At 60.8% G+C, this 15,998-nt stretch overlaps 3 protein-coding genes across 3 annotated transcripts; 2 read left to right on the top strand and 1 right to left on the bottom strand.

Moving 5' to 3' along the window:
• The first annotated feature begins 164 nt into the window (after positions 1-164).
• Positions 165-3,084, top strand: LOC308517372 (gamma-secretase subunit PEN-2). The gene has a single exon (XM_081088522.1). It carries the CDS (start codon positions 2,631-2,633, stop codon positions 2,934-2,936), a length of 306 nt encoding a protein of 101 aa, XP_080944648.1. The 5' UTR covers positions 165-2,630; the 3' UTR covers positions 2,937-3,084.
• Positions 3,085-3,522: 438 nt separating this feature from the next.
• On the bottom strand, positions 3,523-6,254 carry TMEM278 (transmembrane protein 278). Its single transcript, XM_081088524.1, has 2 exons — positions 5,720-6,254; positions 3,523-4,544 (listed from the first exon to the last, which is right to left on the bottom strand). Exons 1-2 carry the CDS (start codon positions 5,951-5,953, stop codon positions 4,284-4,286), a joined length of 495 nt encoding a protein of 164 aa, XP_080944650.1. The 5' UTR covers positions 5,954-6,254; the 3' UTR covers positions 3,523-4,283.
• Positions 4,147-14,804, top strand: ANKRD65 (ankyrin repeat domain 65). Its single transcript, XM_081088523.1, has 7 exons — positions 4,147-4,222; positions 4,319-4,499; positions 9,333-9,439; positions 9,812-9,964; positions 10,098-10,318; positions 10,495-11,026; positions 11,934-14,804. The coding sequence occupies exons 4-7, from the start codon at positions 9,923-9,925 to the stop codon at positions 12,366-12,368; spliced, it is 1,230 nt and encodes a 409-aa protein (XP_080944649.1). The 5' UTR covers positions 4,147-4,222; positions 4,319-4,499; positions 9,333-9,439; positions 9,812-9,922; the 3' UTR covers positions 12,369-14,804.
• The last annotated feature ends 1,194 nt before the right edge of the window (positions 14,805-15,998 follow it).

Genomic DNA, 15,998 nt, shown 5'->3' on the forward strand with positions numbered 1-15,998 from the left:
AGAGGCTGGGGGCTCGGCCTGGGGGGCTGAGACCCTGAAAGAGAGGCTTCTGTCATGGGCACCGTGCTGGGCAAAGGGTTAGAGCAGCCAGCCGTGGGCAAACTACGGCCCGCTTGAAATGAATAAAACTAAAAAAAAAAAAAAAGACCGTACCCTTTTATGTAATGATGTTTACTTTGAATTTCTATTAGTTCACACAAACACTCCATCCATGCTTTTGTTCCGGCCTCCGGTCCAGTTTAAGAACCCATTGTGGCCCTCGAGTCAGAAAGTTTGCCCACCCCTGGCTTAGAGGCAGAGCTCTCTGGGATTCAGATGGGGTTGGTCCTGCCTGGGCAGAGGGATTGAAGGGCAGGACAGGTTGTTTGAATGATGGGCCTTGAGGAGGGGGAGCCTTGTGCTGGAGGCAGGACCTTCCCTCCCCTTAGCCCAGCCCCCCTCCTCCCCCCCTGCCCCCCCAGCCCCTTACCAGGAACCTAAATGGTGGCGGATAAAGAAGAGACCATGGTCTCCTCAGCCTTCCCCAGGCCCGGGGCCTGTTTCTGGTTCTCTCTGGTGGGCCAGCCCTCGGCCCCCAGCACCCAGTGTCCCAATGTCCCTGGCAGCTGGCCCTCTAAAAGCAGACCCCTATCCCGGCCGGCGTGGCTCAGTGGTTGAGCATCGAGCCAGGAGCCAAGAGGCCCCGGATGGATTCCCAGTCAGGGCACATGCCCAGGCTGTGGACTCGATCCCCTGTGGGGGGCGTGCAGGAGGCAGCCGATCAATGATATTTCTCTCTTACCGTGTTTCTATCTCTCTACCCCCTCCCTTCCACTCTCTCTAAAAAAGCAAAGAAATACATATTTTTTTTAAAAAGCAGAGCCCGAGACCGTGTGAACGCTCACAGCCCCTCACGGGTGTCTTTTGTGAGCGGGTGGGGCAGAACTGGGGCTGAGGCAAGACTTCCCTGGGGCTCAGGGCTGGCCTGGGACACTGGGACCCATCTTAGGAAGCCCAGGCTCAGGCAGCTGAGCTCCCCACCCCCCAGGCCCAGCTGTTGTTTGGTGACTCCAGGGCCAGGCCTATCCTCAGGAGAGTCTTCCTCCTGGCCGCCTGGCCAGCGCCAGCCCAGCCCGGGCAGGAGGGGAAGGAAGGCGGCCTTGGACCAGGGGAAGTTCTGGCAGCCGGGCGGCCGGCCAGGCTCCTGTCTGACTGGGAACCGCATCAGAGCTGCGCACAGACAATTGGAACCCCCCCGAGGACTCCTGCTGGACCCGGGCCAGCCTCAGCGGGCTCCGCTCAAGGCCACGGAATGAGCCCTGACTCCGGTCACAGCCTGAACCGCGAGCCCCGGTCTCTGGGGCCTGACCCTGCTGGTCACAGGCGGAGTCCAGCTGGCAGTGTGGTGCGCTCCATCCTTTAAAAGGCCTTTCGGCTACCACCAGACCCTGGACGGATGACAACAAGTGCACATTTTTAATACACTGCTGGGCTTACAAGGAAGTAAATATCCCCGAGGTCCCTCCAGAATTAAACACTGCAAGTGGATAAACAGCAGAAAAGGGAGCAGACCCAGGACGATGCAGGAAAACAAGTGGGGAAACAGCGTGTTCTCTGGACACAGGGCGGGAGAGCCACCCTGCAGCCGGAGAGCCGGGGTGGCACTGTGCAGGGGCCACCAACCGGGACCCTGGCCGGCCCAGCTGGCCCTGCCGCCCAGAGGGAGTCCTCCCTGGAGGGAAGCGGCAGCAAGAACAACACATAACAAAGGCAGAGCCCAAAGACCAGCACGCGGCACGGCTAGGTACAGGCTGTAACATGGCTGCCAGCTGTCTAACAGACCGAAGCTGGAACCCAGAAGTCGAGCAAGCATGCCGCCAAGGGACCATCAAAAACGATCAGACTTCAAAAGGAAGCAAGCGCAACTTTTAGGAATAGTCATTTAGAATTAAATGGATGAGTGTATACAGCCAGTGCGTCTGAGCGGGAAGAGGGCGCCGGAGGAATTGCCCAGAGGCAACAGAGAGACACCGAGATGGAAAATACCAGAGAGCCCGGCCGCCGTGGCTCAGGGGCTGAGTGTCGACCCGTGAACCAGGAGGTCACGGTTTGATTCCCCGGTCAGGGCACACGCCTGGGTTGCGGGCTCCATCCCCAGTGTGGGGCGTGCAGGAGGCAGCCGATCCACGATTCTCTCTCATCACTGATGTTTCTGTTTCTATCTCTCCCTCTCCCTTCCTCTCTGAAATCAATAAAAAAAATATTTTTTAAAAGTACAAGAGAGCCCTGACTGGTGTGGCTCAGTGGATAGAGCGTCAGCCTGCGAACTGAAGGGTCCCAGGTTCGATTCCGGTTAAGGACACATGCCCGGGTTGTGGGCTCGATCCCCAGTGGGGGGTCGTGCAGGAGGCAGCCGATTGGTGACTCTCATCATTGATGTTTCTATCTCTCTCTCCCTCTCCCGTCCTCTCTGAAATCAATAATAAAAATATATTTGGCTTGCGGCATCACACGCAAACGTCCGTAAGTTGAAAGTGGCAAAGGCATCTATCCGGAGGAAGTAAACTCCACTGGGGCGTGGATTTTCGCGATCCGTGCATCTCAGTGTCTTGCCCCTCAGACCCACGGAACGACCTAGCCCTAGCGCCACTATGAACTTGGAGCGGGTGTCCAACGAAGAGAAGTTGAACCTGTGCCGCAAGTACTACCTGGGTGGGTTTGCTTTCCTGCCTTTTCTTTGGTTGGTCAACATCTTCTGGTTCTTCCGAGAGGCCTTCCTTGTCCCTGCATACACAGAGCAGAGCCAAATCAAAGGCTATGTCTGGCGCTCTGCTGTGGGCTTCCTTTTTTGGGTGATTATACTCACCACCTGGATCACCATCTTCCAGATCTACCGGCCCCGTTGGGGCGCCCTTGGGGACTACCTCTCCTTCACCATACCTCTGGGTACTCCCTGACAAATTCTTCAGCACAGGCCTGGGACCTGATCATTCTCCCAGGATGGGCTCCTGTACTCCCAGCCCACTTTCAAGCCCCTAATACTTATTCCTATCTCCTGTGTTCTCTGTTGACATACTCCAATAAATGTCCCTGATTCTCTAAAAAAATAAAAAAATATATATATATATTTGAAAAAAAATACAAGAGAGATGAATTGACATCGAGGTCAGAGGAGAAGCTTTCCCCAAGGAGAACATGTACAGTGAGTGACAGGCAGAGCTCGCGGGATACCGGCTGAGGATTCTCCAGAACGAGGAAATATCTGATCCCCAGGCACGGGAAACACCGTGACGCCGGATAGCTCATCAAGAACAGAGCCACAACAAGGAACAAGCTCAAAGCACAGGACAGAATGCAGCAGACCCTGAGGACCTTAACGTCACCCAGAGAGAACAGGCTGCGCCCTTACTGGGTGCCCATCTGAACGCCCACCCTGGAGCCGTGGGCAGAGTGCTGCTGTTCCTCCAGGCGTTCCAGGAGGAACTGAACAAAAGGGTTTCAGGAAAGGAGGAAATGAAGGTGGTTCTAGGAATCAAAGGGAAAGAACTTCAAGGACACATTTATTGCCAGAAAACTACCACTTCAGTGAGCCTGCTCTGACGAATCATAAGGGCTGTCTCACTTTTCATATTTCAGTTTTTCAAAAAAAGAATGTGTACCCTAGTTTGTATCAAGGGCCATGGCCAAGGGTCAGGGTCATATATTAAAGAAACCATTCCAAATAAAGGACAAAGTGTAAAATAATAATAATAGAAGATGCTAACCCTGGGCACTGGCCGAGCTCTAACCCTGGTCTCAGTTTGAGCTCTAACCTGGGCACAGGCTGGGCCTTGCAGGCCCTGGCAGGGCTTGGCCATCGCTGACTCCTGGAAGCACGCGCTCTGGTGGACCGTGGGGGTCTCACCTCCTCTGAAACTGGCAGGAGGCCCTGGCTGACCAGTCACGGGGCCACAGGGCCCGGCCAGGGCAGCCAGTGGCAGAAGCCAGGAGGCCGCCTTTCTCTGAGAGCCACCCCGCCTCCTCGAGGGGGCACAGCCTGTGCGGCAGGGGTGCCAGCGAGGGTGCCGGCGGCGGTGGGTGGGGAGGGCTGACCCCAGTCCTGGGGAGTCGAGTGCCATCTCGCGGCCGCTCGGAGCACCGCGCCGGAGCCCGAGGCATGCAATGCCCGCGATTTCCCAGCCGGATCTGGGCGCAGACCACGCGCTCGCCGGCCTGGGGCCAACTGATGGGGGTCACGAAGGAGGTGGAGGTTCGGGGGCCTCCCGGGATTTGGAGGTCTCGGGTCCTTTGGAGGGCCTCTGGGGTCACACCCAGGCGCAGAGCTGCTCCTCCCCATCAGGGTGGCGTTCCTCCCGTTCCCCGTCGCTGGAGCCTGGATGGCAACCCGGTCCGCGGGTCCAAATGGGGGGCGGCAGCAGCGGGCGGAGGCGCCGGGCTAAGCGGGCGCGGGCGGCCGAGGCGAACACCAGCAGCAGAGGCAGCGAGAGGAAGCCCAGCACGATGAGCGTCGCAGAGCCGCGGTCCGTGAGCAGCGCGCGGCACGTGGGGCTGGGCGCCGGGTGGACCTGGGGGCGGGGCGGGAGGTCAGGAGGGGCGGGGCCTGGAGGGGCTGGGCGGGGCCAGGCATCAGGGGTGGGGGCGGGCCCTGTATGGGGCGGGGAGGGCGGGGCCAGGCAGCAAGGGCGGGGCCAGGCCGCAGGTGGACGGGGCGGGGCGGGGCCAGGATGGGGCGGGGCGGAGCCAGGCAGCAGGGGGCGGGGCGGGTGGGGTGGGCGGGGCCAGACCGCAGGTGGACGGGGCGGGGCCAGGATGGGACGGGGCGGGGCCAGGCAGCAGGGGGAGGGGTTGGTCTGGGTGGGTGGGCGGGTCCTGGGTTGACTGGGCGGGGCCAGGCAGCAGGTGGACGGGACGGGATGGGGCGGGGCCTGGGGAGCATACTGCCAGGGGCGGGGCGGGGCGAGGGGCGGGGCCTGAGGCCTAGTGGAGTCCCTGCTGAGGGCCTGTCATTTCTCCGTCAAGGAACAGAGATCAGGAACCCATTTACCGGAGTCCACGCAGTAAACGGCCCGAGTAGCGATCTCTTGGGCGGAGGCTCAAAGAATTCCCCCCCCCTCCCGCTGTTGCCCGACCCCCGCTTCCCCAGCCCACTGCTCCCCATGACCCTTCTCTCTGCTGGCACCTGACCAGGAGCCCCAGCCTGTGGGTGTCACAGCTGGTGCCATCTTCTCTTTAGCAACCCCCGTCCGGTCGCCGTTCCTTGCCTTAGGCCTATAGAAAGGGGGCACAGGGGCCCATCTGCCTACACCCTCCCTGCCCTGGACCAAGCCACAGCCCACTGCACATGGGGAACCCAGCCCAGGGCAGGAGGGTTCTGCCAGGGGCTGTGTGTGTGGCGGGGGAGGGGCTGTGGACTGGTGAAATCGGACATCATCTTCTCTTCCTGGAGCCCTCTCCACCTCCCACCCTGCCCAGCTGCTCAGGCCCTGGTGGCCCCTGGTACAAGGCTGGGGGCCTCAGGGGAGGGAGAGAGCTGTCCCCATAGTGGGAACAAAGGCCCTTCTGCTGTGGCCAGTGGGGGAGGGGCTGGCAGGAGAAGGGCTCTCCGGGGAGGGGCACACATGTCTCTGGCGACAAGGGGGACGATTCACCCTCAGGCCCAGTGCCCTGAGCTTCCACAGGACCCCACTCCCCGGGAGTCCCAGCCAGCGCCTCCCCTCCTCCCCCAGAGGGCCCGGCTCACCCTGGAGTGGCACAGGAATCCCAGGTAGATGATGGCGGCTGCCGGCATCAGCACCAGCAGGAACAGCGTCCCAGGCAGCAGCAGGTGGAGCAGGAGCCCAGCCAGCATCCGGCCGGGCAGCCCCAGGGCGGGTGGTCCATCCCTGTGGTCCGGGCGCCTTCGGGGCAGCATGGGTGCCATGTCTGAAGGGCCCCCTCCCTCATCCTCCTCCGTCTCCCTCTCCTGCTCACTCATGCTCTCACAGGCAGCGGGCCTGGTGGGGTCCCAGCAGTGGTCAGACAGCAACTGAGACCCCGGGGTCAGCCCTGGGTCCTCAGGTCCGACCCCTTCTCAGACCTCGGCAACCAGAGACCCAACGGAGGCAGAACCTTGGGCCAGGAAGGTCCAGCCCTGACCAGCCGTCTCCAGGGCCGCACCACTGCCTCAGTTTCCCCACCGCCAGGCTGGGCCTCTCTCTGCCAGGCGCCTGCAGCTCCGGCCCTGGCCCGCCTCTGTGGCCAGCTCCTGTGTGCTGTGCTTTGCTCAGGACTTGCACAGCTGACCCTGTGGCCTGGCACTAGGGCCCTCCTCCCTTCTGGTCCCACCCTCCCCCTGCAGCCCCTCCCCCAATGACGTCATTTCATAGGTCTTGGCTATGATAACTGCCCCATCAGGAGCGTGGGGGGGGGGTGTCTCCAGGTACCTCACTTCCTGGCCCTGGTTCCTGCTGGTCCCTTCATTCCCAACCTGGCCCCTCTCAGCCTCAGTAAACATGGAAGACGCTGGGTGCCTGCACCCTAGTCCCGTGAGAGGATGCGTGGGACCTTGGACACAGAGGCTCACAGCGACAGCAGCCACCACGGCAGGTGTCCTGCCAGAGTCCAGTCCCTCCAGGAAACTGGGATCACAGATTCCGTCCTTTCTTTATTTTTTTTAATCCTGACCCGAGGATATTTTTCCATCGACTTTTAGGGAGAGTGGAAGAGAGAGGGAAAGACAGAGAGAAATATCGCTGCGAGAGAAACACATTGATTGGTTGCCTCCTGCACACACGGAGGCACCTGCCTTTGACCAGAATCGAACTTGGGCCCCATCGGTCCGCAGGCCGATGCTCTATCCAAGGAGCCAAACCGGCTAGGGCTGGATTCCGTAATTTCAAGTGGAGAAGAAGCACCCCCTGCCCTCCCCCAAATCCCCAACGAATGTCCCCAAACATCACTAACATACTCCCACCCCCTCCCAGAACCCCAGGGTCCCCTCGCATAACCAGCAGACACCTAAGCCAGTGAGCAGGCTGTCTGTGAGCTGAACCGGAGGCCACAGGCATCGGGCGCCGACATCCCCCTTTCCCGCCTCCGCAGCCACCTTGCCCTGCCAACTTTTCTGCTTTCCTGTGCCAGGCCTCCAGGCTCCCCATCTCCCTTCAGACGCCTTAGAGTGGGGAGGTGGCTGACCGTGGGGGCACCGTCGAGGAACACAGGCTGCCTGCCACAGGCCCCGTCAGGACAACAGCAGCTCCCCAGAAGCTCATGCCACGCCCTGCCCCCAGGCACAAGCATGGCTCACACACTCAGGGTCTTACAGTAACTACCCATTTCGTCAGACAGTGACTGTGGGTTAGAAATGCTGCAAATGGCCCTGGCCGGCCTTGCATGGACCCACAGAGGCCGTGGCAGAGCGTGGGGAGGCTGCCAGGAGGCACTCCCAGGCTCCCCCGGCTCCGACCGGGTATGGGACGGCCCGCTGGGCCCCAGGCAGCAAGTAATGGACCCTCAACAACAGGGCGCACTCTCTCCGCTCCCTCCCCCTGGTGTGGCCCATGATCTGGCTCATTCTTTCTTTTTTAAAAATACATTTTATTGATTTTTTTTACAGAGAGGAAGGGAGAGGGATAGAGAATTAGAAATATCGATGAGAGAGAAACATTGATCAGCTGTCTCTCGCACCTCCCCCCCCCCCCAAACACACACACACACACACACACTGGGGACGTGCCCGCAACCAAGGTACATGCCCCTGACCGGAACCGAACCCCAGACCCCTCAGCCTGCAGGCCGACGCTCTATCCACTGAGCCAAACCAGTCAGGGCTGGCCTGTTCTTTTTTTAAAAAATACATTTTTTTAAAATTGATTTCAGAGAGGAAGGGAGAGGGAGATAGAAACATCAATGATGAGAGAGAATCATGGATCAGCTGCCTCCTGCACGCCCCTGGGGACTGAGCCTGCAACCCAGGCATGTGCCCTGACTGGGAATTGAACCGTGACCTCCTGGTTCATAGGTCGACATTCAACCACTGAGCCCCGCCGGGCTGGCCGGCTCTTTTCGATGTGACCTTGTGGGACAGGGACACAGAGAGAGGACACCTTTGCTGCCCTTGCTTTTTCTGGCCACTCGCACAGTGAAGTGTCTGAACCCACCCAGACCAGAGTGCCGGCTTCATCAGGGCCTGAACCTGCCAGCCTGGGTGACGTGCCCACATGGGGCTTTCGTCCTGGGAGAGGAAGGCAGGTATCCTATATAATAAAAGCCTAATATGCAAATCGACCAAACAGCAGAACGATGGGTCGCTATGACCCGCACTGACCACCAGGGGGCAGGCGCTCAATGCAGGAGCTGCCCCCAGCCCGCAGGCCCCAGGCCGGCCAAGGCAGGTGCCAGCAGGGGCCCCCCTATCGCCCCGCCGGTTGCCCCACAGATCAGCCCTGATCGCTGGCCAGGCCTAGGGACCCTACCTGTGCACGAATTTCATGCACCGGGCCTCTAGTTTAAAATAAAAGATTCTTTCATGGAGTGATAAGTGCTCAGAAGAAAATAAAACAGGGTCAGATCCGGGGTCAGGCTGGTGGGTCCCTCTGGGGAGGTGACATCTGAGCAGAGTGACTAGGGATCACGGGGGAGGGGCCATGTGTCTGGAGACCCACCCTGGGGATCCGGTACGTGCAAGGGCTGCTCTCTAGGGAAGTGGGGGAGGGGCAAGACTCTGTTGCTCCTCTTGGGGGTGGGGAGGCAGGACAGGGCCCACATGACACCTCATCCCTGGGAGCCTGAGGGTGGGGGCTGGGGTAGGAGCAATAGCCCCAAAGCTGTGCTGCCTCCTGGTGGACAGTCACAGAGCAGCTGGAGCACTTCCTTCTCCCGTCAGGACCCTGCATAGGTGGCCTTCCCTGGATGGGAAGGCAGGGCCAGCCCCCACCGGGCCCACTCTGCCCTAGGGCACCAGAATCAAAGTGACCCATCCTGCTGGCCTCACTCAGGCCCCTTCCTGCAGCACCAGTTCCAGATGCTTCTAGTCCCCTGTCATAAAAATGCTCCCTTGCCCGGCCCATGTGGCTCAGTGATTGAGTGTCGACCTCTGAACCAGGAGGTCACGGTTTGATTTCTGGTCAGGGCACATGCCCAGGTTCAGGGCTCAGTCCCCAGTGTGGGGCGTGCAGGAGGCAGCCGATCCATGTTTCTCTCTCATAATTGATGTTTCTCTCTCTCTCCCTTCCTCTCTGAAAGCAATAAAAATATAGTTTAAAAATGCATATATACATATATTTTAAATGCTCCCATAGCCTGGCTCCCTCCCTCTCCTGCCCAGCAGTCTGCCATCACAGCCTCCACTGACCTGCCTGCCTCCACATCTCCAGGCGATTCCTACCCCAGATGCCCTCACCCAGGTCGCCTGGCTTGAAGGGTCCCACTTCATCCTGTCCACCTCCTGGAATCAGGCAGGAGGCAAAGCTCCAGCCCCGAGGTGGGTGGTCTTGCTCAGCAGCACAGGAGGGGGTGAGGGGCAGGGCCTGAGGGAGGGGCCCAGGGGAAGGCATGTGGGTACCTGCGGGGGGGGAGGGGTGAGGCAAGTCCTGGCACATCAGAGGCTGTGATCCTTGGAGGAGCTCAGTCCACAGGCGTGCTCCTGCTTGCCTGGCCTTTGTCTGGGTGGGTGGGTGGGGGGGCACCGGCAGTTGGCAGGGGAGGAGGGTGCTGGGGGGGAGGGAGCTGTGGCCGCCAGGCAGGGCCTCTCCTTAAGTTTCTGGATAAACAGTGTGGAGAGTGGCCCTTCACCGGGCCCAGAGGCAGCAGGAGGCAGCTCCCCCCTTTTCTCCCCCCGCCCCCCCCCCCACAGCAACTGCAGCTCTAGCCTCCAGCCCTCTGGAGCCCACACCCCACCTTCACACCTTCAGGAGGAGTTTCTTGAGGGGCCCACTCACCACGCTGTGGCTGGGCCAGGACCCGCATGGAGAGGCCCCCCGAGTCCCTGGACAGGCTCCCTCCGGGGGTAACTGAGAGCCAAGCCTAGCTGGTGGCCTGGTTCCCCGGGGAGAAGATGGGGGGGGCATGCTGGCCTGGGGACAGGTGGGCTGGGACTGGCTCAGCCTCCAGCGTCCACGCAGGATTCCTTTCCTTCCCAGGTGAGTCCTGGGCGCTCAGAGCCCGGGCAGCAGGACCTCCCAGAGGCAGGAGCCGAGCAGGAACTCAGGTGGATAGAGCTGGGCTCAGAGGAGGCCCTGGGAACAGGGGCAGAGGGGCCCGGTGTCCCGCCGGCCCGGGGGCGCCTGCTGCAGGCTGCGTGGAGGGGTCACTTAGGCCTCGCAACCCAGCTGCTGCGGCAGGGGGCCAGCGTGGAGGAGAGGTGAGCCCCCGGAGCGCAGGGAGGGGTGCGGGCATCTGGCCAGGAAGTAGCGGGTTCCCTCGTGGGTCCCTTTGCTGACCTGGGTGGGAGGGCAGGGCCCCCCCACCGGGCTGGGCAGGACGGGGTCTTGCTCCCCGGCCACCCGACGCTCGCCCACGCAGCCCCCACGCCCACAGGGACAGCGCGGGGAGGACCCCGCTGCATCTGGCGGTGCTGCGCGGCCACGCGCCCCTGGTGCGGCTCCTGCTGCAGCGCGGGGCGCAGGTGGGGGCCGCCGACCTTGCGGGGCGCACGCCGCTGCACGAGGCCGCCTGGCGCGGGCGCTCGCGGGTGGCGGAGCTGCTGCTGCGGCGCGGGGCCCCGGCGGCGGCGCGTTCGGGGGCCGGGCTCACGCCGCTGCACGAGGCGGCCGCGCGGGGCCGCACGCTGCTGGCCGGGCTCCTGCTGGGCGCGCCGGGCCCGGGCGCCGAGGCGGCGGACGCGCGCGGCTGGACGGCGGCGCAGTGGGCGGCTGCGGGCGGGCGGCTGCCGGTGCTGGAGCTGCTGGCCTCGCGCGGCGCGGGCCTGGACGGCGCCCTGCTCGTGGCGGCCGCGGCCCGGCGGGCGGAGGCGCTGCGCCTGCTCCTGGCGGCGGGCGCGCACGTGGACGCCCGGGACGGCGCGGGGGCCACCGCGCTGAGCATCGCTGCGGGTTCGGGCCGCGGGCAGGTACGTGCCGGCCTCACCCGCGACGGACAGGGCCGGGCGGTGTGGGGACGCGGCCTTCGCCCCAGGGGCTGGCTGTTCCATGCGCCCCAGGTGGGGTGCGGGGAGGGCGCGGACCGAGTGGACGCCTGGGGCAGGGGGAGGCTTCAGGGCCGAGGATGGGGGAGGAGCCCCGAGGGTCTGGGGTCTGAGTGCAGCCTGGAGTTTGCTTCCGGTTTGTGACCACCTCAGGGAGGACTGGGGAGGACCCTGGCCGGGCGCCCCAACTTTATTCTAAACACGTTTTTATTGCCCCGGCCGGTGTGGCTCAGTGGATAGAGCGTAGGCCTGTGGACCATAGGGTCCTGGGTTCGATTCCGATCAAGAGCAGGTACCTTGGTTGCAGGCTCCCCCCAGGGCCTGGTCAGGGCTCCTGCAGGAGGCAACCAATTGATGCATCGATATTTCTGTCTTTCCCCCTGTCTTCCACTCTCTCTAAAAATTAATGGCAACATATCCTCCGGTGAGGATTTTTAAAAAAATTATATATATATTTTATTGATTTCAGAGAAGAAGGGAGGGAGATAGAAACATCAATGATGAGAGAGAATCACTGATGGGCTGCCTCCTGCACGCCCCACACTGGGGATCGAGCCCACAACCCAGGCATTGAACCCTGACCTCCTGGTTCATAGGTCATGTTCACCCACGGACCCATGGCGCTGGGCCAGGTGGCGAATGGTATCTAAGGACAGTGAGGGGGACACGTGTTAGTCCCTAAGCAGAGCCCTCCGGGCACCTACAGGGGCTGGCACACTTACCAGCTGGGAAGCAGGGCCAAGAAGGAGGCCGTGAGGCAACCCCGGCCAGATGAGGTGGGGCCAGGCAAATGGCAGGGCGGCCCCTGCCTTGTCCTCCCCTCCTCTTCCAGGATATGGAGACACTGCTTGACCACGGGGCGGATCCCAGCCTCAGGGACAGGCACGGACGCTCTGCACTCCACCGGGCTGCCGCTGGCGGACACCTGCCTGCCGTCCAGCTGCTGGCAGCCCGGGGAGCGGAGGTGGATGCTCGAGACGCACTGGGCCTCACACCCCTGCACCACGCAGCTCGGAGCGGCCATGTGGAAGTCGCCAGCCATCTCCTGGACAGGGGCGCACAGGTCAACGCTGCTGGCTGGCTCCTCGCAACACCCCTGCACCTCGCTGTGGAGCGTGGCCACGGCCCCACCGCCGAGCTTTTGCTGAACCGAGGGGCCAGCCCTGCCCTGAGAACGCAGTGGGGTGAGGTGACCCAGGATCAGGTGGCCGAGGAGGGCGTGTCCCAGGCACAACCTCCCCTTTGCAGAGAGCAGAATGACTGCTAGGGTCCGGCTGGTGTGGCTCAGTGGTTCAGCATCGACCAAGAACCAGGAGGACACGGTTCGATTCCTGGTCAGGGCACAGGCCCGGGGTTGGGGGCTTGATCCCCAGTGTGGGGTGTGCAGGAGATAGCCGATCAGTGATTTTCTCTCATCACTGATATTTCTATCCTTCTCCCTCTCCTCTCCTCTCTGAAATCAATAAAAGTAGATTAAAAAACCAAGAATGACTGCCAGGGGCACACAGCTCTGGGGGCCTGAGCCGTACAGCACAGGATGGGAGGCTCCTGTCTCCCACAGCCGTGGGAGTGTGCCAGGATCCCCTCTTCTGAGCTGAGACCTGCCTGGGTGGAGGGGAGGACAGACAGGAGTTCCTGGAACAGAAGCAGACAGTGGCTCGAGCCCAGCAATGGGCCTCTGGCCTGACCTGGGACTGCCCCGCTGACTCCCAGGGGCGCATCGCCTCCGCAGTCCCAGCCTTCTCCACGTTCTCTGGTAGAGACACTGACTCATGGCCATAGATTTGACCACAGCCTGATGGCCTGCCCTTTGTCTGTCCATGGTGGGGGTATCACCCTCAGCTCTCTCTGTCTCTGGGGGTGCTCTTACTGTGCTATCTTCGATTTGGCATTTGTGGATTTGCATCCATTCATGTCAGGGCTGAACCCCTGGCCACAGTCGTTTACAGCTCCCCTGCAATCCAGAGGCCACACACCCACTAATATTCCCCACCCCAGGTCTCCTGGGCCAGGCACCAGACAGCTAGGGGTGGCCCCTATGCAGCGAGGCCCCCAGGGATGACCCAACAAGCCAGTCCCAAGAGGTTTCCCTCCCCTGTGTTGCCTTTCCTGCTGGAACCCCAGTAAAGGCTCGAGCCTGAAGCCCCCTTCCCCACTCCTGCCTCCTCACTGATACTGGTCTCCCTGTGGCGCAACAGGCCCTGGCATGTCCCCTCCACTCAGGACATCCTATCTAATAAAAGAGTAATATGCAAATTGACCATCACTCCAACACAAAATGGCTGCCCCCATGTGGTCAAAGATGGCCGCCACAAGATGGCCAGCAGGGGAGGGCAGTTAGGGGCAACCAGGCCTGTAGGGGAGGACAGTTGGGGGGGACCCAGGACTACAGGGGAGGGCAGTTGTGGGGGACCCAGGACTACAGGGGAGGGCAGTTGTGGGGGATCCAGGACTACAGGGGAGGGCAGTTGGGGGCGACCAGGCCTGCAAGTGAGGGCAGTTGGGGGGAACCAGGCCTGCAAGGGAGGGCAGTTGGGGGTGACCAGGCCTGCAAGGGAGGGCAGTTGGGGGGAACCAGGCCTGCAAGTGAGGGCAGTTGGGGGCAACCAGGCCTGCAAGTGAGGGCAGTTGGGGGGAACCAGGCCTGCAAGGGAGGGCAGTTGGGGGTGACCAGGCCTGCAAGGGAGGGCAGTTAGGCGTCGATCAGGCTGGTAGGGGAGTAGTTAGGGGGTAATCAGGCTGGCAGGCAGAAGCAGTTAGGGGCAATCAAGCAGGCAGGCAGGGGAGTGGTTGGGAGCCAGCAGTCCTGGATTGTAAGAGGGAAGTCCAACTGCCTGTTTGGTGGGATCGGGCCTAAACGGGCAGTTGGACATCCCTCAAGGGGTCCCAAATTGGAGAGGGTGCAAACTGGACTGAGGGACACAGCCCCCCTACCCCCGTGCATGAATTTCATGCACTGGGCCTCTAGTGTAAGTAATAAAAATCTCTCCCTGTTGCCACTCAGCCATCTCCATAAATGAAACCCCACCCCACACCCCAAACAGTTGAAACAGACAGCTGTCTCCGACTGTCCAACCCTGTACCCTAATAAAAGTCATTGCCTTTATTCAAAGCAGTTGAGCTTCAATCCAGGAACCAAGAGGTCGCCAGTTCAATTCCCAATTAGGGCACATGCCCAGATTTCAGGCTCAGCTAATCAATGATTTTCATCATTGATGTTTCTCTCTCTCTCTCTCTCTCTCTCTCTCTCTCTCTCTCTCCCCCAGTCTCCCTTCCTCTCTGAAATCGATAAAAACAATATTTTTTAAAAAGGAAAGAAATGGAGCAAAATGTAAGCAGTTGGTGCATTTGGGGAGAATGTATTATAGAATTCCTTCAGGTAGTGTTGCAACTTTCCTAGAATTTAAAATTACATCCAAAAAAAAAAAAAATTATAAAGAAACTAGAGACCCAGTGCACAAAAATTTGTGCACTTGGGGGCGGTCCTTCAGACTGGCCTGTGCCCTCTCGCAGTCTGGGACCCCTCGGGGGATGACCACCTGCTGGCTTAGGTCCGCTCCCCAGGAGATCGGGCAGTCAGACATTCCTCTGGCAGCCTGGGAGCCCTCGGGGGATGTCTACTTGCCAGTGGGGAGCAGGCCTCAGCTGCAGTCGGACATCCTTAGTGCTGCTGAGGAGGCAGGAGAGGCTCCCACCACCACCGCTGTACTGGCAGCTGTCAGCCTGGCTTGTGACTGAACAGAGCTCCTCCTGTGGGAGCGCACTGACCACCAGGGGGCAGCTCCTGCATCGAGCGTCTGCCCCCTGGTGGTCAATGTGTGTCATAGTGACCAGTCATTTCCAGTCATTCTGCTGTTAGGGTCAATTTGCATATTATCCTTTTATTATGTAGGATTATTAGAGGCCTGGTGCATGGGTGGGGGCCAGCTGTTTTGCCCTGAAGGGTGTCCCAGATCAGGGTGGGGGTCCCACTAGGGTACCTGGCCAGCCTGGGTGAAGGGCTGATGGCTGTTTGCACGCTGGCCACAGCCCCTTCAGGGTAGGGGTCCCCACTGGGGCACCTGGCCAGCCTGGGTGAGGGGCTAATGGCTGTTTGCAGGCTGGCCAAACCCCCCAGCAGGGACCCTCACCCCATGAGGGTGTGGCCATCCTGGATGAGGGGCTGATGGCTGTTTGCAGGCTGGCCTTGACCCCCAGTTATCTAAGCTCCCAGTGGAGGCTGGCTGGAAGCAGGTATCTGGGATTTATTTGTCTTCTATAATTGAAACTTTGTTGCCTTGAGCTGAGTCCACAGCAGGCCAGGGCATGCGGGAAGCTTGCCTTCCTCCATCACTGGGGCAACCAAGCCTCCTGCTTGCTCCAGCTCCATGGCTACCTGCCGCCATCTTGGTTGGGTTAATTTGCATATGGTCGCTCTGATTGGCTGGTGGGCGTGGCTTGGGGCATATAGGAGGTGCAGTCAATTTGCATGTTTCTCTTTTATTAGATTAGATTGCACTTACTCTTTTGCCCCCTATTTTTTCTGGTAAAATACTCAGAACGCAAAGTTTACCAGTTTAAGCATTTCAAAGGGTCCAATGTTGTGGCATTTAGGACTTTCACAGTTTATGCAACCGCCCCCACTACCCAGAACGTGTCATCACTCCACAGGTAACCCTGTCCCTGGCTGCCATTCCCCGTGCCCCTCACGCCCTGTCCCCATGGGTGGATGTCCCTGGACCCACCCGTTCTGGGTATTCATGGGACGAAACCAAACAACAGGTGGCCTTGGTGCCCTGCAGATTCCCGCCCGTGGCCGGGGCTCCTGGGCCTGCACCGGCCCTTCAACCTCCGCAGGGCACACGGCAGCCCCGCTTGTGGCGGATGGTCTATTATAGTGGTTCTCAACCTTCTGGCC

This window comes from Myotis nattereri, assembly GCF_964212035.1.
Source record: "Myotis nattereri genome assembly, chromosome: 3".
NCBI classification, from domain to species: domain Eukaryota; kingdom Metazoa; phylum Chordata; class Mammalia; order Chiroptera; family Vespertilionidae; genus Myotis; species Myotis nattereri.